A 24,989-nucleotide genomic window follows, 5' to 3' on the forward strand; every position below is an offset into this window, starting at 1 on the left:
ACACACATAAAATTGAGATTATGTTGAATTCATGTCATCCGACTCAAAAACTCTAAAAAAGGAAGAAGATATCTATCCTTGAAAAGTAACGAGTATCATTTATTAGATTATCATGAATAGACAGACTCCATCAAACATATTACAAATAATGAGTAAAGACATAAATACACCATCAAAGTTGTCCCGTATTTTCATAAAGACACCTTAACTTTCAAAGTGTCCTATCACCCCACAGAACTATTTAATATCTTTGTAAATGGGCCATTTTGACCCATTCCCTCGTCTATTTAGTGGCGCGTGTTGCTCACTCCCTATGATGAGAAAAGACCCGACCCGACCCGACCCTGTTCTTTGAAGAAAGTCGTTTCTCCTTTTCTTTTCTTATTTCTCAACTTTCCCTAAAATCTAAAGAAATAGAAAAGTTTTCTCGTCGTGTTGTTGTTGATAATCTTGTTGTTTATGTGTCTTGGAGAAGATTCTTGGAGATTGAAGGTCTAACATGTTAGGGCTCTACATCATATGATAAAAATCTTCTCTTTTTTCGATTATTATGATTTTAGGGATTATTAAAATCCTCTTGTAAAAGTGTTGGAATCGACCTCCTATTGTTGCCATTGTTAAGATATTGTTAGGATATTATAGTTTTTTGTTGTTACAGGTTGATCTTGCTATGGAAAAAACCATGAAATCAAAAAATTAGGGCTATTTTGGGTTTAAAATTGGGGAAGATGACATAAATTGATTATATAATTAATAATAAAGAAAGAAAATGACACGTGGCAGTTTTAAATTGGTCCATGGCAGTGAAAACACGGAATGACGCGCCACATGTGCGTGGTAACAACTCAGACGGGGAATGGGTCAAAATGGTCCATTTACAACGATATTAAATAGTTCTGTGGGGTGATAGGACACTTTGAAAATTAAGGTGTCTTTATGCAAATACGAGACAATTTTGATTGTGTCTTTATGTCTTTTCTGTACAAATAATTTATGAACTAAAACATATAACAATAAAAAAAATCAAAATAATCCTGAATTCTTATTTTATGACATCAACCTTAGAAACTTCACAACCATAACTTACATAATATATTATTATTATTATTTTCATGATGAGAGTAACTAACTTATATTCATTTGGTAAAAATCACTTTACCGTTACTTTTCAACACTAACGCCGTTAAACCTAATCGTCCTTTTTTAATATACACGTGCAACGTCCGTCATATAAAAGCTGAGCTCCGTGAAGAATAACAGTAATAATACTTAGTCAAAATACCTGTCATGCCCCTGCACGAATCACGATGCATGTTTCTGCAAAAAGTGAGATTTTTTTCATGGGTTGATTTGGTGTTTTACTCAATTGGCTAAAAGAGAATCCAATGGTAAATATTTATGGTATCGACACTATGATAAAAGAGATATTTAGTGATAACAGATTGGAAGAAAAGATAAATATACCCCTAAACTATCATAAATGGTATGCAGATATCCTCCGTCATACTTTTGGGACATTGGTGTTTCCACCGTCCAAAAACTAGAGCATATATATCCTTTATACTAACGGACATACACGTGTCATAATCTTATACACTGACCCGATATTTATTAAATATCGGATCGACGGATAAGATTGTGCCACGTGTCCCTATTTCGTCTTCCGTTAGAGTGAAAGACATATATGCTCTAGTTTTTAGACAATAGGGCATCAATGTTCCAAAAGTATGACGGAAGGTATCTGCATATCATTTATGATAGTTCGAGAGGTATATTCATCCTTTTTCCCTAACAGATTTAACGATGATGTCATAGAATTTAGAGTCGCCAAGTCTTTGATGATATTTATATAGAGTGTTGATTAGTATACCATCTCCGTCTCATATTAGATGGACATCTTACTAAAAGTATTTGTCTCATATTATTTGATCACTTACTAAATTAGTATATAGTTAAATAATTTTTTTTCATTTTATCCCTACAATTAATATGACTTTGGAAGTTTAAATGAATTTTGAAGATCTAAGAATTTCTTTTTTCAAGATGTTAAAAATAAGAACAAAGGGTAAAATAGTAAAGTTGATTAATCTATTAATGATTTTTTAATCACTGTGTAAAATTGTAAGGACTCATCTAATATGGATATGCCATTTTTTCAAATAGAATTAGCATAGATGACTCTGACTCTTAATGATATAGATGAACCATTTTTCAAAGTTCGATGATATATTTGAGTGTTTTTTGTATAGAATTTGAGGTTTATGTATTCGTCGATTCACGTTATTAGTTTTTTTTGGTGAATAATTTTGTCCATGTTATTTTAATGAGTGAAAAATAAATAATTAAATACAAAGTTCATTGAATCATTGTTCTTATAAATGCAATTATTTTGACACTTTCTATGAGTGTGAATCTAGGTGGAGGGTCATAGTACTTTTAGGCATCACAATTGCTCCTTTTTGACATAACACTCATATATATGTGGGCTTTCATGTTATTTTAACACAAAAAATGGAACCATCCCATAAACATGAATCCACCCAATTAATTTTTTTATTCTATTTTATATATCACTTCCCAATATCTCAAAAAGTTGATCTTCTATTGATTTTCTTTCAAGAATATGTTTTTTAGGCTATAATCATTTAGAGATGAAATTAATATACTTGTGTCAAGTTGAGAATTCATAGATGGAACTAATAACGTACGTCAAGTTTAGAATTCAGATATAAAACTAATAATTTGTGTCAAGTTCAGATTTCAGGGATGAAACTAATAACTTACGTCAAATTCAAAAATAAAATGAATAACTTGCGTCAAACTCCGAAATGTTTTCAATAATTCTCTTTAAATAAAATTATGTGTAAGCTAACTAAGACTATAAATCTATTTAGAAAATTGAAACCTAAATGACTTGTAATGACTATGATGATACATGTTGTGTTGCATCACATCACATTACATATAGCATGTGAAGGTGTCTTATTTAGCCAGAAGAAAGTGGGGGCAATATTCTAGATGAATTTGCAATCACCAATAATTTTTTTTCTCACATAAAAAAATAATTTTACAAATTCGAGATCACTTAAATGTTTAAAAAAATTGTCCCTTGAAAGTGCCATATGATAGACATGATGTTTTTTTTTCCTTAAACATTATTGAAGGTTTTATTATTTTTAAAAATATATATAATGCGTTACATATTCGATATTTTTTTTTTATGTTAGATACACCTTCAATGATGTTTCTAACGAGGGGGGAGGGGGGAGGTGAGGTGAGGAATAAAAGGTAAACTTCAGAAGACGAAGTATATATACATGATATTTTAGACGAATCTCATATCGCAGAGAGAGAAAAAAGGTGAAATTATGAATAGTAATCTTGATTTAGGTAAGATTTAGAGATAAGATAATTTAGTTATATTTCATCAATTATGAAATGAATAAATGCCAAATGAAATGAAAAAAAAAATGTTGGAGATATATAAAGATTGTTCTTCATGCTTTAATTAATTGATTTGCTATAAAGTTAGAAATGATTCATCTTTTCTCTTCTCCTTTTTTTCAAAAGCATTTTTTGTTGTTTAGATGGATTTATAATACAAAATTATTCTGGAATCAAAATAGAATATAGTAGAATTCATCAATCTTTTTCATAGTTGTTCATTCAATCATAATAATAATTAACATATTTTTATAATCATGTGTAGTTGTTTATTAGAGATTAGTGGATTATTATGTCACAAAAGTTCCTTTTCATAATAAACTTTCTTTGAAGTTTGAATGAGAAGCTATAGATAATATAGATTAATATATACCCCATCCGCCCTTAACTTTTTACTAGTCCAGTATACTAAAAATATATTGTAATAAGATTTAGTTTTTCAAATAACTTCCTTATCGTCAAGTAAGTATTTTCCAACCTACTAAAATACTAATAGTCAAATTTGGATTTCCTTAGTATATGAGCGACCTAATAAAAAATGCATGTACATATAGTTAATATTAGACGCGTAAAAAAGAACAAAGGGAGTGGAGTATAAATCATTAATTCACTACTAGAAAACAAAGAAATAACGACGAATAAAATTTTAGAGCTAAACAACAAAAATCTCATGCTAATATTGTTTAGTGATGAATTTTAAGAAAATTTAATTAGTTATGAACTTTTTAGCGACTGACTAGCTAGTTAGGAGTTACCTACAAATTCCATATTTTGTAGTAGTGATTGTTGGTGCATGCATAAATAATCATAATGTATATATATGAATATGAGTATATATGGATTTTATTAGAGAAGAAAATCTTGAAGAGTTTGTCACTATATATCATCAACTTTAATCATAGATTATAGAAGTACTACAAAAAGTTTTTTTTGCAAAATAGTCTGAATACAAACTTACAAAATAATCACTTAACTTTATTGTGCGTTGCCCATCATGAAAAATTGGGACAAGTTTCAATAGTAATCTTGTGAACCATTATTGTTTGAATATGTACCATATAGTATTTTTTGTCATTCTGTATGAGACAAGAAATATTGGACAAACTATTGGTACACACAAAAGTGATTTAATATGATCTAATATTTGTCAACAGTTTGGATTTTATGGACACAATAGGTAATTAATTAAAGATAAATAATGATTCAATAATAATCATAATTGTTTGTTAATTTGTTCACTCAATTTGTTTCCAATTAGTATTAGGAGTAAAAGTTTAGGGAAAATTGGGAATACACATGGAAACTAGCTAGAAGACAAAAAACAAGAAGATTTTAATTATACCAAGAAGTTTTTCGACAGAAAAAATAATGTATGCATTAACTTTGTTTATTATAAATATCTTATTTGTTCAGATTTTCAATTAATGCAATCATTAGTCATACATTCTATTTGGTATTTTATATAACCATTATATGACAAATCATGATACCATTAGCAATTGAAGGTTTTGTAATGCATGCATTCATTAGCATGGTTAAAGAGACAATTTCCCCTCAAAACTTTTTTTACATTCTTTTCACGATATTTGTGGAGAGTGTTTTTTGTAAATAATTTTTTTAAAAATAGAAATTATGCAATGCATATGATTTTCAATACACCAGACCAAATAATGCATAAACAAATGTAAGCTCTTACATAACTAATATTAGCATATCTAACCTCAGTATTACTAATACAATCAACCTTAATACTATCCTCCCCCAGTATAAGTAGAAGAATCACAAATGAACATTGATAAACCAATGTAGTAGCTATATTGGAACAAAAAACTAATGATAATATTTTTTTTGAGATTCTAATAAGTTAAGTTAATGATATATATTATTATGCCTTTAAGTCACTTTTGAATTTTTCATTTACATGATGATTCATGATTTTATATTTGGTGAAACCACCAATTAATTGAAAACAAAGATATTATTAAGACATTAATATTCCTTAATTTTCTGCTAGCTATTAATTAACTTTTTCCTAAAGGTTAAATGGGGAAAAAGAAAGAGAAAGAAGTGGTCATGAATTTCCTTTCTGTTTTGACTTTCTTCTCCAAACAAATGATGTTAAACACGACTATCTACTAATTTTCTATTTTAATTTGTATCTTTCGTAACTTCGTATCTTATGTTGTGCCTTCAGTAAGTTAGAGTTGTGTTATATTCAGTGTAAATCATCATCTCTCTCCAATATTTCTTCGATCTATCTTTACCTCTCCTTAACTCATCTATAGTCAGCCTCGTTCATACCTTTACACTGGGACATCCAAACATCTCCTCTTTATATCTCTGAGGACATCTTAACCTCGCTTCTTGTATTTTGTCGTTCATAGTAGTTGTTCCCACCTTATTCTGAATACCTTCATTTCATATCCTATCTCTCCTCTTAATTCGTCCACACATCCATTCACATCATCCTCTCATTTCCGCACCTTTCAACAATTCTTACAATACAATTGGTTTAACTACATTTCTATATTTTTAAAGTTTTGATATGACATCTTATGACACAATACTCTGAATGTGAACCTCTATTTCATCTACCCTATACCAATACGACAAGTGACATCCTTACCAATCTCTTTCCTTAGATATATTTTAACCCCTAAAATACTTGAAACTTTTTCTTCTTTAAATAATCGACGTATCAAACCTCACTTCCATATCTGCCTCATACGTTACCAACTACAAAAACTAATTACACGTTACTTGCTTTTAGCTTTCTATAAGTCCACCAAACTTCCTACTAGCTTGATAAGACTATGTACACTATTATATTTTAAATTCCTTTCTGAATTACCTCGAATAGAAAAAAAAATAAAAATCAGCAGCAACATTGAAGTAATGTATTTATGGAAAATTATTAATAACTCAACTAATTTATCATATGTCCTTTTTTTAATTTTCTTGCATGACATGATTGAATTTTTTTCCTTTTGTTGTAAAGTTTTGACTTTTTTCCTTGATTGTCTTGATTACAAAGAAGGAAAAAAAATAATTTCCGTGATTAGTGCGGTGGAAATTAAATACAATTTCTCTCAATAATTTATTGTATTCTTTATGTCAAGGGGTGTCATTCGATATGGCTTGTAAAATATCACAATCGATGAGAAAAATATAAATTTATGTCACAAAAAAAAGTTATTTGCGGGACAAAAATTAAATCCATTTTAATTTAATTTGTTTGACATGAACTTTTAGTCTGTCTTTAAAAGTGATTTTTTCCATCTTACCAATTTTTTAATTTCAATTTTCCACGTTATATATATAAAACCATGAGATTAAATATTTTCTTCTTTCTATATTTGCATATGCTTAATAAGACCACAAAAACCAATTTATTTTCTTTCAAATATTTGTGTCAAGTTAAAATAGGTCATATAAATTGAAACGGATTGAACAACTTTTTTTGGGGCCTTCATTACTAGTACAAAGCCCATTATAGTTGGGCCTGCATGGCAAAGTCCACAACCAAAATAGAATCGAAAGCAAAATAAATAAATAACTATTATGATATTTATACATACGAAAATACATATCTAAATACAAACAACCTCAAAAAAGTCATTAATTAGGTTTATCAAGAGGCTTATTGAATTTGTCTACAATGAAATCTGAACTATTAATATTACCAAGTGATACTATTTCTTTCCTAGAAATCAATGGTCTACATCCCTTGCGACAAGCACCCTCACAATCGTGCGAGGTGGCGTTGTCTAAATTCATGCAGATACGCATACAATCTCTTACACATATTACGATGTCATCATTTAAACCAGACGGCGCCGTTGATGAACTGTTATTTTCATCTGGTGACAATGCTATTGATGAATCATTATTATTTGTTGGAGACGTCAATGATGAATCATTATTTACTGTTCTAGACATCATTGATAAATTATTGATTTTTGTTATAGGTGCGATTGATGAATCATTATTTTTTGTTGAAGAAGCCATTGATGAATTATTGGTTTCTGCTGTAGATAAGATTGATGAATCATTATTTTCTGATGTCACGAACGACAATGTTGATGTATACGCCACCGCATATAACATTTGGATCCCTAATAAGTACCTAAAGTATCCCATTGATCTTACTTTTTTTCTTTGTGAGTGAAACCTTGAAAATTTGTCATGTAAACTTTAATTTGGGGTGTTAATTTTTTTGTTGTTGTTGTTTGTTTTTGGTTAATTTGTTTCTAATTGTGTGATAACATGTTGATTTGGATATTGTTAAATGGGAGAAGTGGAGAGTGAAGTGAGGAGGTTTGGACAATTGCCATTGCCTTGACTTTAATTAATTAAATATATATAAGGCTAGCAATTTCTTTCTAGAAATTTAAAATACTCTCAATTTTTCTTTTATCAAATGAAAAGAAGAAGCTATATTGAGTTTTTAAAACAATTTGGAAGTGAAGTATTTTAGAGTTGAGAATTTGAGAACAAGAAAATGGCAAAGTGCACTTGTTTGATCAAACATTTTCATTTAGAGTTTAGTTTATGCATTTAATCACGTTTACAATTGTCAAATAGTCAAAAATTCTTTTATTAATAAGCAACAAGAGGGGAAAAAAGATTTATAAAATGAATCATGAGGACAATTAAACAAATTTCGATACCTATTATGATGGTAAAAAAAAGGGAAAATGCATAAGTACCCCCCAGCCTATGCCCAAAATCCCCAAGACACGTCTAATCTTTACTAAGGTCCTATTACCCCCCGAACTTATTTTTTAATTAATTTTCTACCCCTTTTCGGCCTACGTGACACTATTCTTGAAAAAATTGTCAACACGCGCTGGGCCCACAAGATAGTGCCACGTAGGCCGAAAAGGGGTAGAAAATTATATATAAAATAAGTTCGGGGGGGGGGGGGAGGGGTAATAGGACCTTAGTAAAGGTTAGATGTGTCTCAGGGATTTTGGACATAGGCTGGGGGTACTTATGCATTTTCCCTAAAAAAAATAGTAGATTTTAGAACAATTAACCTCATCATTCATCAACTTTTATTAAAAATATATCTTGAAAAAATTTAAAGGAATATTTTTTAGAGGTCAATTTTAAACATTAAAAACTAGTGTTTGGGTTTAGTTTTAACCAAATATTTCGAGAAATAGTTTGAGATAAAGTAGTACTATATATATATACACATTCTATTTTATGTAGTTGAAATCAAAATATAGTTTGCCCCCTTCTTTTGTTGAGCTTATTAATTTTTGTTTAACTCTAAAATGTTTTAGGTTTTTATTAGCTAAAATATAATGGAAAGGCTACCCAATTATACAAATATTTACCATAAATAATAATCCATTTTGTAGCTTGAAATAATTACATATTGTCTCTCTAATTAATAATTTCGTACTAGATATTAAGTCAGATACACTACTCTTTTAGATTTCAAGTCAGATACATATATATTTGATACCAAATAGACAGATACATTCTCAATATACATATACAGAGATAAAAAGGCGAGCGAGAGAGGAGATAAAGGTGCTCGAGAGAGTTAGTGTATCCTAGATACATGCGGATCACACTAGATAAATATATTTGAGATACTAGATACATTTTAAAATAGAGATATACGCAAGTGAGTAAGAGTGTTAGTGTGTCCGAGATACATACAAACAAGTTTGGACACAATATATGTGGAACAAATTACTATTTGAGATACATCTATCTGAGTGCGACATATACATATATCTGACAAAGTAAATATGGTACAAAGGTAATTTTAAAAAGAAAACTCACAAAAATTTCACTAGTTTATGAACTAATTACTTATATACACTTTAGTTTGCAATATTACGAATCTTGCAAGATTTTGGTGTTTTAGATACATGTATCTCGAAATATATGAGTCAAAATTAAGTGTAATTTGTTTAAGTTACACTGTATCCAAGTAGATACATATGTATCTGGGATACATAGAAAATCTCGCTCGCGTCCCTTCGATCTCGCTCGCCTCTCTTCTATGTATTTAGTATCCAGATACATGAGAATCACACAAGATACATACAAATACATATCTTGTATCTATATAACGTGATTCACATGTATTTGAGATACATGACCATCTCCCTTCCCATCTCGCTCGCCCGCTCGCTTCCCTCTCATCTCATTCACCTTTCTCCCTATTTTAGTATATATAACAACAAAAATACATGTATTTAGATGTATCTTCATCAATACATGGTAGAATTTTTTTAATTAATGATAAAATGCATAATTATTTGAAAATATAAGTAGAATTAATATATATATATATATATATATATATAATAACATAATTTTCGAATTTTATAAACCCAACTATAGACACATAATTAAAGCCTAAATTAGATGAAAAATTGGGTAGAAGTTATAGTGTAGATAGTGTTTGTTTGGGGGGAAGAGAGAAAGAATGGAAGCTCTGCAGCCATTGAAGCAACTTATCCACTTTACTTCTCTCAGATTTAGACCTTCTTCTTCTTTCTTCATTGTTCGTTGCTGTTCTTCCACTACAACTGAAGTCACCGGTAGAGCCGCCGCCGGCGGTGGCCGCAACCGTAGGTCCTCTTCCGGCACCTCTACTTCCACTTCTGATAAAGAAGCTATTCGTGCTATTCGTATCAAGAAGGTAACTTTACTTGATTAGTTTACTTGTGAAAGCTTATTGGTTTCTTGAAAAAATCACTTTTTTATGATTGTGAATATTTGGGTATGAAATCAATTGAAATTTAGTTGAATTGAATTGGGTGTAGTTAGTGTAAAGATTGAGTTTTCATGCAATGATCATTGTTAAAACTTATACCCTTTTGTTAGAACAACAAGGTGCAGTAGAAAATACTGGAATTTAGCTGAATATGGGAGTAGTTGGTGTAAAGATTGCATCTTTATACAATGGTGAATGGTGAAGTTCATACCCTTTTGTTAGAACAAATAGGTGCAGTAGAAACAACTGGAATTTAGTTGGATATGTGAGTAGTTAGTGTAAAGATTGCATCTTTATACAATGGTGAATGGTAAAGCTCATATCCTTATGTTAGCACAAAAAGGTGCAGTAGAAATTACTGGAATTTAGTTGAATATGGGAGTAATGAGTGTGAAATTGTATCTTTATGACAATGGCCTTTTTAGTAGTTATGGAAATTATACATGGGAGTGCTTGCTGAGATTAGTGGCGTGATTACAATCAAATATTTGGTAATCAATCTGCTCGGAGGCTTTGTTACCAGGGGTGGAGCTAGGTAGGGAACCCCCTCCAATGAAAAAAGTACACTGTTTATACATGGTTAAAGTTATTTTATATATATATATATATATATATATATATATATATAGCAGATGCCATATGTTAATCCCCTTTGACTTCTTCATGTGTTCACTTTTCATATTTTGAACCCTTTAGTGAAAGTCCGGCTCCTCCACTGTTTTACCAATATTGTTGGGGTAGGCGTTATAATCCTCTGTAACCATTCTACTCTATTCGGGGGATAAAAAAATGTTTTGTAACAGGGATCAGTAAATTTTATTTACAATTTTTTTTGACATAACAATCACTGTTAGTGTATGGATCAGTGAAGATTGATCTCCTTTATAATTAACTTAATATTTTTGAGAAGGTTTATAGTTAACTTAATATTGCTTTCACTTTAGGATCATATCATTATTGTGGTTTGCTCACATATTTTGAGGTGATAGCTTAGTTTAGATACAATACAGATGTGGAAACTTCTCCAATCTTGTTAACTTGTGGTTCATTGGGACCTTCCATTACCTTAAGAATTCAGATCAATATTATACAAAATACTTGTGCATACTATAATTATTCATATTCACTTATAATTCTTCTTTTGCTTTAAAATTTATGCTGATAAGGCAGATTCCTTTTATGCTTCCCGAAACTGCATTTACAGTGTGGTCTTAACTCCCATGCATTGCTTAAGAATCTGTGACATTTTCCATAGTTAGGCTTACATGGTTCACGCCAAATCTGTTAAAGAAGTTTTCTGGTGCTGGTCAGTTAGGACCTTGACGAAGAGCACAGAGGGTCTATCATCCCACTATGCATCTTTTCTTTTGAGTTATTTGGAGTGAACAAAATCAAAGGTATTTTGAAGGAAAGGAAGAATCAGTATAGAATTAAATACAAAAGTTTTTCTTTTTGGCTTTTTGGTGTGAAATGCTAAATGCATAAGAACTAGATGCTGATGGTATTTCCTCAGCAACCTGCATTTACAAAAGACGCTGAGGTTTGCTGTACATATCAGCACCTACTTGGTGCAGTTTACATTTATAAAGTTGTTTGATTTATCAAGAAAAAAAATCATAAGAAATGCTTTCTTGACGTACTTGGGGCCATTTAAATATTAGAATTCACTAGTAAAACACCCTCTTTCAACTAAAAACTCCCTTCATCCAAATTTGACAGTGTTTGATTGGGTACGAAGTTCAAGTTATATATTATAGTAATGGTCTGTGTTGGAGTGACTTTGAGTCTCACATTGTTTGGGGAATGGATTGGTGTCTGCTTGTATGGACTTGGACAATCCTCCCCTCAAGAGCTAGCTTTTGGGGTTGAGTTAAGTTCAAGTGCCATATCTTCACATGGTATCATAGACAGGTTCATCCCTGTTTGGGTTCCTGGTCCACACTCCAATTGGGGTTGGGCTTGAAGGGTGTGTTAGCGTGAGTTAGAGTCCCACATTGGTTGGGGAATGGACTGGTCGTTTGCTTGTATGGACTTGGGCCATCCTGCCCTCAAGAGCTAGCTTTTGGGATTGAGTTAGACCCAAGTGCCATATTTTCACAGTCTGATAAAATTGAATTTTGGAAAGTTGTGTAAGTTGTATAGGAACAGAATGGTTTCAAACATTTTGGGACGTCCTAAAAGGAAATAATTGATTTATAAATTGAGGTGAAGCTAGGACTTAGCTATAGAGTTTGCATCTGTAACTATTCTTTTTTTGGGGTAAAGGGTGAATTGTGAACCTATTGAGAATTTCTGGGAATGAATCTTGATTTTGTTAAGAATATGTGTTCTAGTTTCTCAGGATAAAAAACCGACCTCAATGCTTTGTTGATGTCTTAACGTCAGTCCTTTATGAATCTTGGCTTTATCATGAGTACATATGCTGGTTTCTTCCTGACATTGGACATCAAGATGCATGGTATATCTAAGCTTGTGTGGATTTAACTATGACTTATGGGAACATGATTGTAAAATGTAGCTTAATATTGTTCCCTAGCATGTGAAGGCAAGAACCTTGGGTAATGCAATTTATCTTTGAAGTTTCATCGAAGGTTTAATAAGGATTCAAAAAGATTTTGTAGTAATCTTCCCCACTAATGGCACTTTTGTACCAGCATAAGACATTTGATCTTTACATTTTCCTGATTCTACTGGATCTATGCCATTTCCAATGTAAATTTTCAATTTCATCTTCAGAGCATAAGTGTTCTGCTTGCTCACAGGTGGAAGAATTAAGAAGCAATGGCTTGGAACCCTATGCTTACAAGTGGGATCGAACTCACAGTGCCAGTCAACTGCAAGAAATTTATAAGAATCTGGGAAATGGTGAAGAATCAAAGAGTGAAAATGATTATGTTTCTATATCAGGAAGAATAGTGGCTCGCAGAGCTTTTGGAAAGCTTGCCTTTTTAACTTTGAGAGATGATTCTGGCATGATTCAGGTTTTTATATTTGCCATAATCTACTTACTGTTTTTTGCTTTGGGTTGTTTTATTCGGAGACAACCTCTCCACCTCCATGAGGTAGGGGTAAGGTTTGCATACATTCTACCCTCCCAGATCCCCACCTTGTGGGCTTACATTGTGTATGTTGTTGTGTTTTACATTGCTCACTGTCTGTTAGCTGCAATAGCTGTAGTGCTGCTTTACTACAAAATACAGTTTTTGAGACATCTAGTTAAATATGTTTGATGATACTGTTAATTTTACTAGATAGGCTCTATCTAGGACTGGATATAGATAGTGCCTATCCTCTATTTGCTATGCGAAGTTTGAACTGCATATTCCTTTTAATCTGTACTTCAGCACATTTCATGTGTTTCTTAACTAGATCTAAGCAAATATGTATGGAAGAAACTGGGATTGCAATTTCTTGAACTTTTAGGTTCAGTTGACAATTTGGTGATTTACAAGTTAGGATCCTCTCTGAGATATATCCCTAGAACCTGTTATAATAGATTTTCTTGTGTTTCTGGATAAGCAACCGTTTACCTTTTACCTTTTAATTTAGCAATCTTTGAATAGACAAATGTTGCACTCTATTGAAATAAAGTTATTGTTGGTTTTAGCTTTATTGTGAGAAGGAAAGGCTTCTAGGTGATCAGTTTGACCAATTGAAGACTCTTGTTGATATTGGTGATATATTGGGCGCAAATGGTTCAATCAAGCGCACAGAGAAAGGTAAGTTTGTGTCTGTACCCATCCTAGTTCTACTTTGACATCCATTCTTATTTCTTTGTTGCATAAGTTCACTTACATCTGTATTCAACAGTTTAGATCATTGAACGTGGAAGTAATTTAAACCTATCACAGATTAGTTCATAAAGACATTTGTGCATTTTTTTGCCTTTGGTAGTCTTGTGAAGTATTTGAATCCTCTTCCTCCTCTTCCTGTTCATCTTATTGTCAGTTTGGGTCTATCTGCTGAAAGTTTTAAGATCCTAACTTGAGTTTGCAACCCAGTTAAAAAGATGTTGCTTTCTTCTTGACATGCTGAAGACATGTGGAGGACACATCAAGGGTATATCTGTAGCAAGAAAATGAATTATAACTATCATCTTTGCTGTCCCTATGGGTGTAATCAAGAGAGGATTTTTCTTTAATTTCCTGTCTACTTTCTTCATTTGATCATATCGTTGCTTGGGTGAAGAAAAAACACAAATCAAATTGAATAAACATGAGCTTTTAGACAAAAGAGTACTACAAGAACAATAAAATCTCTGCTGCAAAGGAGACCACTTAGTAGGCTGCTTACAACCTTAGAGGTTAACATATATGATAGATCTATGAGATCAAGTGCTGCCCTACATCAAAGAACATGCCAAATTTAGGTCCCTTAGGAATAAACACGATTTCTTTGCAGATATTACATACGTATTTTGGTACACTCAGTCCAATTTGTTTATCCCTTTCAACTTGACATTGTATTAAGAGGAGTTAAAATTGGGTCGTATTTGACTTTTGTGTTCTAAAAAAATAAAATAGAAGATGAACTTGTGTCTGGATTCTGGAAGAGTAATGTGGATCCAATTAGATTTTCTTTCTCTGGTATTTAATGTATCAAATTCTTTTTTTTTAAAGTTTAAGGGATGTTGACTAATTTTCGGGAAAACACAGAGTTGAAGGTATGACAAACATTTTGAACAGAGGTAATATATTTTTAGTCCACGTGTATGGTTCGCTAGACACTCGTTACTCACTCATCAATGTCATCCTATCTTCTAGTTCTTCGATTTTCACTTTTAAGGAAGCAGATGATATATACATGAGCATTCAGATAGTTGTGGTATCCTCTACATGCCTAAGATGGAAATCTCTGGTTGGCATAGCATGCTTTTAAAATTCACTTCCTTTTAGTCACTAGCATCAATTCAGTCTTCAGATTCTGTATATGCTTGCAATTTAAGTTTGATTTGGTTTATAATTCCAAACTCCTGAAACAGAAGTGCATGATTTTGAGTAGGTTTTTGCAAAGACGTGAATCATATTCTTTTGAACCTTGTTTCTTTTGTTTGTGTTATTGTTTGAGCTGTTGTCTTGAAGCCCTTTTCATTGAAGTATTTCTTCTTGTTTTCTTTTCAGGGGAGCTATCTGTATGCGTGAACTCATTCTCAATTCTCACGAAGTCATTGCTTCCATTGCCGGACAAATATCATGGCTTAACAGATATAGACAAGCGCTATCGACAGCGGTGAGTTTTATTTCTTGCGCAAGTTTATTGTTGAAGCTTCTAGTTGCATGGTTCTGACTCATTGTTCGAGGGGTGGCTGCACAACTATCTTAGGAATTCTCTAGAATGGGTCATTTCACAATCAAATTTTTAACTACTCAGTTTGAATACATAATTTGACTGTCATTTTGTACCTCCTTGGTACTTCTATTTATAAAATTTTACTTTATCAAAAAAAAAAAAATCTCAATTTTTTTTCCAGCCAGAATAATTTTAGATATTTGGGTCAATTCATAGAATGGTAGATGGTACATAAGCAACTCTTATAAGTTGCTCTACAGGGGTTGTCTGCATCTGTGACTGGTGCCCTTGCCCCGTATTCTTGCTATGCAGTTTTGCTTGTATAGCACACAATTCGAAACTCCATGAATAATGGGGACTACCCCTCTATTCGAAGGCTAGTACTGCTAGAACAAAGCCCCGGGGGCTCTGCTTTTTTGTTTCCGCATACATAACTTAATCATATCGAAGTAGCTAAAGCAAAGAAAAATACACGATCTGCCTTAGATTTGGGCATTTGGCATATATCTACAACTATTTTTGTATATCAGGTTTCAGTAGAGGATATTTTCTATTACAAATGTTTCTCTGATTTTCTTCTCATGATGCATACAAGGAGGAAACCAGTCAAATGACTAATTTTCTTTTCTGTTGCATGGAAATTTTATTGAGTCATGTGCCAATAAAGCACGGAACAAATTGTGATAACTGGTATTCCAAAATCAGGGTGTATTCACTCTCCTTGCTGTTTATGATAGGTATGTAGACATGATTGCAAATCCTGAGGTTGCTGATACCTTTCGCAAGAGGGCAAAGGTAGGTTAGCTAATTTTTTTTTTCGGACTGTTACGTCTAAAGTACAATACCATCTTTCTCTTATCAGCATTTGGTCACCTCTTGAATTGTAAACCTTTCAGTAAATTACTTTTGCTCAGCAGTATGGTATTTACCGAGTTAATAGTTTGTGATCGTTGGCCTACAAATATTCTTCTAGTTTTTACTTCCAAACTAAAATGACTGGAGACTTCGTCAGTTTTGAGAGTTAGGAGCATATAGTTTTCTGTTTTGGTCTCGAACTGTCTGTTGGTTAAGATCCTCCACTTCCTTTTTGTTGTAGGTTCTCCTCTTTTGGTATACTACTTGTATATGGGGTTTCCCCCTTTTTTATTAATAAAATTATTTACCTGATTAAAGAAAAATCCTCCACTTCCCATCTCATCTCATTATTTCTTAACAATTTCTTATTAGATCAGATGTATTTTTGTTATTATGGATAACATTACAAGCTGGATTCTTAAATATTTATTTTCAAACATGCATTTTGTTGTACTTGATAATTTTAGAAGTGCATATAGCAAATCATAGACATATAGTAGATGATATCTACTTATGAAAGAATGATAGTGATTAGTACTTTTTCTTCATCAATGAATGAGGTTCTTTTTCTTTGTCTCTTCTTTTGGTTTTATAAAGTCTCTTCTTTGTTGAAGATCCATGTGTCTGATTTTACTTTATTGGGTTTCTAGTTCAATCTATTCCACCCAGATCATGAGCTATAAATAGCTCAATTCAAGCCCTAAAATTTAAAGCTACTTTTCAGCGCATTATTTTAGCTTGCATGTGATATTTATATATATTTCGTAGTGAAGTTGTCCTCTATCAAATAAAGCACTTATCCACATTTAACTAGTAAAAAACACAATCTACAAGATTCTACTTGGAATTTTCTAGTATTAAGGAAAATGCTCTCAGTTGTTCGTATTGCTCTGGGCATTTGTTTCTTTGAATCTTCCCAAAGTAATTTGCAATAGTCTTGCAAATGAAGTTAACCTCAGAAATAGCCTTTTTCTGATTAGTCTTATATTGTTTTGTTTTTCTTGAACTACCTAAGGTGGAGACTTGTAGTAAAACTAATACTACTACTTTCTCTAGAAGTTCTGCTGCAATAGGCAGTAATGGACGTTGTAAATGCATGATATTTCTTCTTTTCCTATGAAAAATGTGCACTATATTCCATGCTGATTTAATCCTTCCTTCAGTAGATTGTATCAGAAATACGTCAGTCAGTGGAATCATTTGGCTTTCTGGAGGTTGAAACACCTGTTCTTCAGGTTTGTGAATTTCCTTTTGGTTGTACGGGTAAATGTTATATCCTATTTAGTCGTGATCTATTTTCCATCTTAGTGTTTTTCGATAAAGCTTGTGAGCTACTCTTCCATGAAAGAGTATAATATGCTTTCAGTGTCAAAGTATTTGCTTTTGTAAACTTCAAGTGCTGGATGCAGCAGAATGGTTGCTCCTCTTGTTCAAGGAATATATAGATTTTTTAACTGGTATTGGTTGTTACAAGAAAGAGGTACTGACAGGTTTTCAATCCCCACAAATATCCTTGAATGGAAGGAGTTAGATGAGCCCAATATTAATCTCTTCTGTTTTCAATAAAATAATTGTAGAATTAAAATATTGGAAAGAACTCTCATATACATGTGGCATGCATGCAAAAGGTAGAGAATCTAAACAAAAATGTGATTCTATGTTGCACTGGTCATATGTACTAACTGAATTACTGAAATCTTATTGGTGCACCAAAAATTTATAGAAAGCAAAGCCCCTAGTTAGTAGAGAAGAGTTTTCCATCCCTTCGAATGCCCTCCTATTTCTTATCCATATTGTCCACATAAGAGTTATAGGAACTACGTGCTACGCTTCACTTCTCCTACTCAAACCTGAGCGAATTAGCAAATGTCTTCCGGTGGTACACTCGGTCCATTCTGTACCAAATAAATTCAATGCGTGCCCCATAGCTAGTATGTTACCTGACACTGACCAGCGAATGATCAACATCTTCTCCGAATCTCTTGTACATATAACATCAATTTGTGTGTATTATACTTCTTTCTCTCAAGTTCTCAGCTTTAAGGATCTTGGTGCTGCCAGCCAAACTTGTAACTTTAGGAACCCATGCTGAAGAGTACGAGAAAGCTGTATCGTCTGATCTCTTCCTTAATAGTGGGTCATGAGAATGATTCATGATCCTAGGATGAGTGTATTAATGTTCTAGGTATCCTGATCAACAGAGGTCAATCTAAGAGGGTGTTTGGATTGGCTTAAAAGTTGGTCAAACCTACTTTTATGTCAGTTTTTTACTTCTGGAAGTGTTTGGCAAATATAAAAAGTAACTTTAAATAAGTCAAAAATGACTTAAAATAAGTTGGGAAGTGTTCGGCAAGGTCAAAAATGACTTAAAATAAGTTTAAAATGACTTAAAATAAGTCAAAAACCAAAAGTAGGTCTCCCCCTACTTTTTATTTTTTGACTTAAAAGTCATTTCAGTTCGACTTTTTATTTTTGACTTAAAAGCTACTTTTTTTAAGCCAATCCAAACGGGCTCTAAGATTTGATCTTTATGGGTTCGATTTTGAATTTTATTTTGATTTGTTGGGTGCAAAATTTATTATTTATGCTTATACAATGTTTGAGCTAAAGCTATTGGATTTGAATGAACCCGTATCTTCTTCCATATATTTGCCCCTGCTGACCAATTAAGGGTGAGTATATAAAGGAAATATAGAAAAATTAAAAGAAGAAAGACTTGATATATGCATACAAAAAATTGTGATCGTGACTTCATCCTATCTATATGTTTTTCCCTCACCTTTTGAGGATTCATTTTGTTGTTTCTAAGAAGCACATTTGCTATTGTGTTTAATCAGTTTCATTTACTAGGGAGCAGCTGGTGGTGCAGAAGCTAGGCCATTTATTACATTTCATAATTCTCTTGGAAGGGATCTTTATTTAAGAATTGCAACAGAGCTTCATTTGAAGAGAATGCTGGTGAGCTTTTCCTGTAGTTAACGTTATATTTCTTTTCCAAGAAATTATTTACATGAGACTGCTTTTAACTATTTAGTTCTTCATGGAGATAAAATGTAAAAGATTGAATAGCTGCTGGAACCATGATTAGTCCTGTGCATTTGTGCAGATAGGACCAAAAATAGGGGAAGGAAAGAACCCCTACTTTCTGTTGTACTTTCCTTCAGTCTTATTAGAAGAGGTGTGCTTCTTCTGCTTCTTTGTAACAGTCCATCATATTTCTTGTGTAACTGTAGGTTGGGGGATTCGAAAAAGTTTATGAAATTGGCCGTATATTCCGTAATGAAGGCATTTCAACTCGTCATAATCCTGAATTCACCACTATTGAGGTAATAGCTCTTTGTCAAAGGACTTCTAGTTATTTAGTTTATTGGGCTTCAAATCGAATTTATAAATCCATTTGGAGAATGTTTCATCAAATAATTTTCCTGCGAAATGATCATTTAATCATTCCAACTTTGATTTTAGATGTATGAAGCATACTCTGACTATGAAAGCATGATGAATATGGCAGAAGAGATTGTGACACGATGTGCCCTTGCAGTTAATGGGAAACTTAAAATTGATTACCAGGTAAGTACCCCTTCCTCTGGATGATCTTTATCAGTAGTGTTTGAAGATCATTTTTGCACTTTCATGTATCTTCTCTGTCAAACTTGATACTAGTCATTTTCAGGAATATGTGTGGCAACCATTCTTATATTGAAGGCATAATACTGAGAATTGATTAAACTTGCATGCATCTGGTTTTGCTTGTTCTTTTAAGTTCCGTTAGAAGCCAATCTAGTTCTTTCTTGATCTGGCTACAAGTATGGACCATGAGCGATAGGAGGAATCATGTGAACTTCATCTTTCTCAATTGCAATACGTGTTTTTGTGTGGCACCTTTTCAGTTTTCATTCATAGGGAGGAGCTTCCTTAAGTGCTCATCTTCTGTATTCAACCATCTTGTGTGTCGTGACAAGAGTATTCTCTCATCATAACAAAATAATTTTGAATGGCTGAATAATGTTGGTCCAAAAATGTCCAGCTAAACATTTTTAGTTACTATTTGGATACCTGAACTGTTTCCTTGAGTTTATGCAAACCATCTTTCGTCTTATTTTATCTTTTCCAGAGATCCTACCTCATGTCTTTTCATGTGCTGCATATGTTTTCTTGGAGAATGTGTAAAATGTTTTAGCAATGGTTTTGAAACATGGCCAGATTTTACACATAATGAGTTGAGCTAACTTTTCAGTGAATGATGAGTTTATGCTTGATAGGTTTTTGGTCTCACTTTTGGTATTTAATTTCATTTTTTCTATCACCTTTTAACTTTGATCTAAGGAATCAAACTTTATGTTTTCTTGCAGGGTGTGGAGATCTGCTTGGAAAGACCTTGGAGGAGGGAAACAATGCATAATCTTGTGAAAGAAGCTACAGGGATTGATTTTAAAAACTTCGGCGACGATCTTAAAGCTGCCAAAGAACATACTCGTAAAGCAATTGATATTCTTGGTGATGATTTGGATAAGAGTTCAATTGAAGCATGCTCTTCTGTTGGCCATTTGCTTAATGAGGTTGAATAATGTTCTATATCCCCTTCTGCAGATACATAGAACTAGCAGCTTTTAACCACATGCCAGTGTATCTTATTGGTTAAGATGGTTCTTTTATGTTAACTGCTTTGTGTTATAACCATTTTCAGGTCTTTGAGATGGTAGTAGAACCAAAGCTTCTACAACCGACTTTTGTCTTGGACTATCCTATTGAAATATCTCCACTGGCCAAACCACATAGAAGGTGCTTAATCTTCAACTGAATTCTCAAACAAGCAGTAAACTAGAAGACTTTCTTTTAGTTCTCTTTTGAATGTTGAAACAAAACTAACTGCATATGTCCGCTTCAGATTTATTTTTGTTGATCATTAAGGATCTTTCTAAGGCAACATGTGCTTGCTAGTTGATCAATTTTCAAACAAGACAGACTGAAAACCAAGATGTAGCAAAGAAAGAAGATACTCTTTTTGTCTAGAAATATTGTTTAGTTCCCTCTTTGGTCAGTCCCAAAATGGCGATCGCCGATCAGGTCACAAGTTCGCGATGTGGAAACAACCTCTTTGCAGAAATGCAAGGGGAATGACACAGGATTTACTCCCCTCTGCCCTTAAATCCACACTACCTTCTCTCTTGGCATCTTTGTGGTTTTAGAAAGAACATTTACATGATGTAAAGCACATTTCATCTGAAACAGTACATGAAAAGTTTGTTTTGAATCACCTTCGTTTCTCGAGTTATTGCTGCATTTTTCTTTGGTTTAAATGACTTGTCCCTGGCTGCTTTGTGTGAATATCAGTGTTTAATCACTTTCTTTACTACATGAAAGATCTAACGCTATGATCACCTTCTGAATTATCACTCACTCTTGTACTTCTGTAACAAGTAAAAGTTACTTGCTTTGCTCTCTGAGATGTTTCCAGATATTTGAGTTTTGGTGCTGAAATCTCCAATACATCAAGAATAGGCAGAATAATTTTTTTTGAGGTCATGTCTAGTAGTCTTGTGATTTACCTGATAAGAAAGTTATACACACTTACTGTACAAAAGTAGACTGCTTTAGTAGTTTTCACTTCTATTATACACACCAACTATCTTGTTACGTGATATTTTGTTTTTTTTGCAGACATTCAGGCTTAACTGAGAGATTCGAGCTATTCATTTGTGGCCGTGAGATGGCAAATGCCTTCTCAGAATTAACTGATCCTCTGGACCAGGTATTCTGATGTTGAAATCTTGAAACTGTGTACCATCCGTATGTTTATTTTGCTGTTCTGTCGCCATTGAGGAATTCTGATATTGCCTAATCTAGTGAATGGCTTGTGAAATAATAACGTACACCATATCCAAGGGAAAAAAGAAATACAAAAAAGCAAAAGAATCTCTTGCCACCATAGTATCAAAATGATGGACTGCTAATCTCTGTAAGAGTAGAAAGAAGTGGTTCTGTCCTTAAAGCTAAAAATATGCATTAGTTCTTTCCAGTCTCTTTAAAGATGGTTCAAAGATGGGTCAGTAGAATATCACGAAAGAGCTTATGGTCTTATACACCGATAGGACAGGGAATCCACTCTATCCCAGACATGGTGCTCTGAAAGAAATTCCAGCTGTTCTAAGCATATGGTTTTGCAGAGTAGATATGTTGTTAATAGTATATCAACCTCCTACGCCTGTTTGAGCTATCTGCAGGACCAACACTTTTATGAATTAGAAGTTTTATGCACAATATAATTAGTGAATTCTTTGTTAGTCTGGTGCTATATATGCAGAACAAAAATTAATTGTCGCGTTTAAACTTGCTGCAGAGGAGACGGTTGGAAGAGCAAGTGAGGCAACATAATGAGAAAAAAGCCGCATCAGGTTTAAATAAGGCTGGTGCCAAGGAACAAGAGAACAAAGATGATGATGATGACTCGTATGAAGTAACTCTTGACGAAGATTTCCTCACAGCTTTGGAATACGGAATGCCTCCAGCTTCTGGAATGGTATGTTGATTCAATGGCGATTTGTTTTTCTTTCTCAAGTGCATACTTTTACGAAACCAATGAAACTTGACGATTCACAAGAAGTAGATTCTGACCATTACATCATGTTGTCACATTCATTTCTCAGGGACTTGGCATTGACAGGCTAGTAATGCTTTTGACAGACTCACCTAGCATCCGCGATGTTATTGCTTTCCCAGTCCTCAAGATTCAACAATAACACTTAATGAATAGTTGCTTATTACACACAATTTCGCCAATTTTGTGCTAGGATTGTCGTCTTTATTACCTGAGAAAGTCGAGTTTGAGCAAAAATTTCAATAATAGATCTTTTTTTTTCCGCGAAATATATACAAGTGTTGTTCACATCATTTTTGTGATTCTTGCAGTTCTAACTGGACATTGTCAATTGTAACTTGATAAGTGTTGAACACAATACACTTGTTGGTTTTATTTATTTAGCTTGATAGATTCTTGTAAAAGATACATCATATCTAATGGAAGAAAAAAACTATAGCCAATGCTATTCATTGATTCCTTTTATATTTTTTGAGTTTTGAGTGTGCTTGCTTGCACCTTTAAGAAAATAATAATGGTAAAAAACATATCCAAACTATTACTTTTTCGTGAGTTTCGTACCCCAATTATCAACAGGTCTCTTTTCCTACATGTTCCCATTAACATCTTAAAACACACCTCGAAGTTGACTAGGTCAATTATCCTGCGCCATCTATTCAAATAGGTGTGTTTCAATGTTATATATATTGATAGTTTAAATAGGAAAAAGGAACAACTGATAGTCAGGATTTAAGTGTGTTAGACCATTATATCTAATAATAATAACAACGAACAAAATATTACTATTTGTTTGATACTAGGGCATGTGTAGTTCCCTAGTGAGTAGGTGTGAAAGATAGGTCGAAGAAGTATTTGGGAGAAGTGATTAGACAGTATATGATAATTTTAGTTTATCGAGGACATGATCTTAATAAGATATGCGTACATTCTATCCTCTCTAGACCCCACTTTATGAAATTTCACCGAATATATTATTGTTTGCGATTACACCCCTACCTCCCTAGTAATTGTTGATCATTTCTTACTTTCTCCTTTTGATCTTTTCCTAATAATTACTGCCACGAGCGCTCATGAAATGATGTCTAGGTTATCATTTTTGTTTTCTTGTCTTGTCTAGTCTTCGATATATCTATATTCACACGATATCAAATTCATTAAACAAGAATTTTTTGTCATATTCAGGCTTCGAACTCAAAACTCATAATTAATCTAAAGTAAATCTAAACAAAATAAGCGTGATGTGGAAATTATATATATCATTGATGGATATACTTATATCTTCATTTTATTTTTATTTTTTGAAAAAGTTTAGATGATTGTAGGGTAAGAAGACAACAACTTTGCTTCCACAATCAAATACATTACCATATGCGTTTGTCCCAATATTTGAGGGTTAAAGTTTAATTTTTTCTTTATAAATTAAAGTTGGTGTATAAAGATTGGAACTTTTTTAATTTTTGTCCTTAAAAATTAAAGTTCTCATCTTTATTGGCCTTCCCCTTAATCATATTGTTTGCTTCTATTTTCATTTCACTATCTTATCTAAAATTAAAATGCCTTTATAGAATTTCTATGTGAAAAAAAAGTGGCATGCACCACGAATAGAATACGAAGAAACAAGAATATTTTATTAATAAATAGAATGAGTATAATTCTATTATGAATTTTCTCCGCGATTCGAGGGCTGTTAATAGCGTGTTTTATGAATTATCTTGAAGTATTTGATTGTCAAGAGTAGTCCAATCATATCTTGATTTCTTTATGAATATCACAAGAGTTTACGGGATATTCGAGATGCCCTCTTCTAGACAATATATTACCCTTTATATAAACATGAACTAAGGTTTAGAATGAATTAGCCCTGCAATTAAAATCGTCAGGTAGAGTTTAGTAAAATGATGTTTATAGTAATATTTGTGTGATTAGAGAATATAATATCACTAGTTTGTACCAAAATGATATTGATCCACAAATGTTAAAAACATGCATGAGAAATGAATGTTTTTAACAATGTAATTAGTGAAAAAAGTTAACAATTGTATGAAAATGATATGCATT

The 24,989-nt window shown here is 32.6% G+C and overlaps 2 protein-coding genes across 2 annotated transcripts; one reads left to right on the forward strand and one right to left on the reverse strand.

Moving 5' to 3' along the window:
* Nucleotides 1-7,062: 7,062 nt before the first annotated feature.
* On the reverse strand, nt 7,063-7,584 carry LOC125836030 (uncharacterized). The gene has a single exon (XM_049515125.1). It carries the CDS (start codon nt 7,582-7,584, stop codon nt 7,063-7,065), a length of 522 nt encoding a protein of 173 aa, XP_049371082.1.
* A 2,246-nt stretch (nt 7,585-9,830) lies between these two features.
* Nucleotides 9,831-23,387, forward strand: LOC125838038 (lysine--tRNA ligase, chloroplastic/mitochondrial). Its single transcript, XM_049517095.1, has 14 exons — nt 9,831-10,114; nt 12,952-13,170; nt 13,797-13,908; nt 15,310-15,418; nt 16,216-16,273; nt 17,500-17,568; nt 19,184-19,291; nt 19,567-19,659; nt 19,799-19,903; nt 20,686-20,892; nt 21,021-21,115; nt 21,995-22,085; nt 22,674-22,853; nt 22,981-23,387. The coding sequence occupies exons 1-14, from the start codon at nt 9,899-9,901 to the stop codon at nt 23,071-23,073; spliced, it is 1,755 nt and encodes a 584-aa protein (XP_049373052.1). The 5' UTR covers nt 9,831-9,898; the 3' UTR covers nt 23,074-23,387.
* Nucleotides 23,388-24,989: the final 1,602 nt, after the last annotated feature.

Source organism: Solanum verrucosum, unplaced genomic scaffold (genome assembly GCF_900185275.1).
Source record: "Solanum verrucosum unplaced genomic scaffold, falcon-dt-bn FXZP01000284.1, whole genome shotgun sequence".
Lineage (NCBI taxonomy): Eukaryota > Viridiplantae > Streptophyta > Magnoliopsida > Solanales > Solanaceae > Solanum > Solanum verrucosum.

Excerpts from the sequence above, each read along its gene's own strand:
- LOC125836030 (XM_049515125.1), bottom strand. The coding sequence starts at position 7,584 with ATGGGATACTTTAGGTACTTATTAGGGATCCAAATGTTATATGCGGTG.
- LOC125838038 (XM_049517095.1), top strand. The coding sequence starts at position 9,899 with ATGGAAGCTCTGCAGCCATTGAAGCAACTTATCCACTTTACTTCTCTC. Across the intron at positions 16,274-17,499 it reads CCTTTCGCAAGAGGGCAAAG|ATTGTATCAGAAATACGTCA; the intron begins GTAGGTTAGCTA and ends TTCCTTCAGTAG. Across the intron at positions 19,292-19,566 it reads TTCATTTGAAGAGAATGCTG|GTTGGGGGATTCGAAAAAGT; the intron begins GTGAGCTTTTCC and ends GTGTAACTGTAG.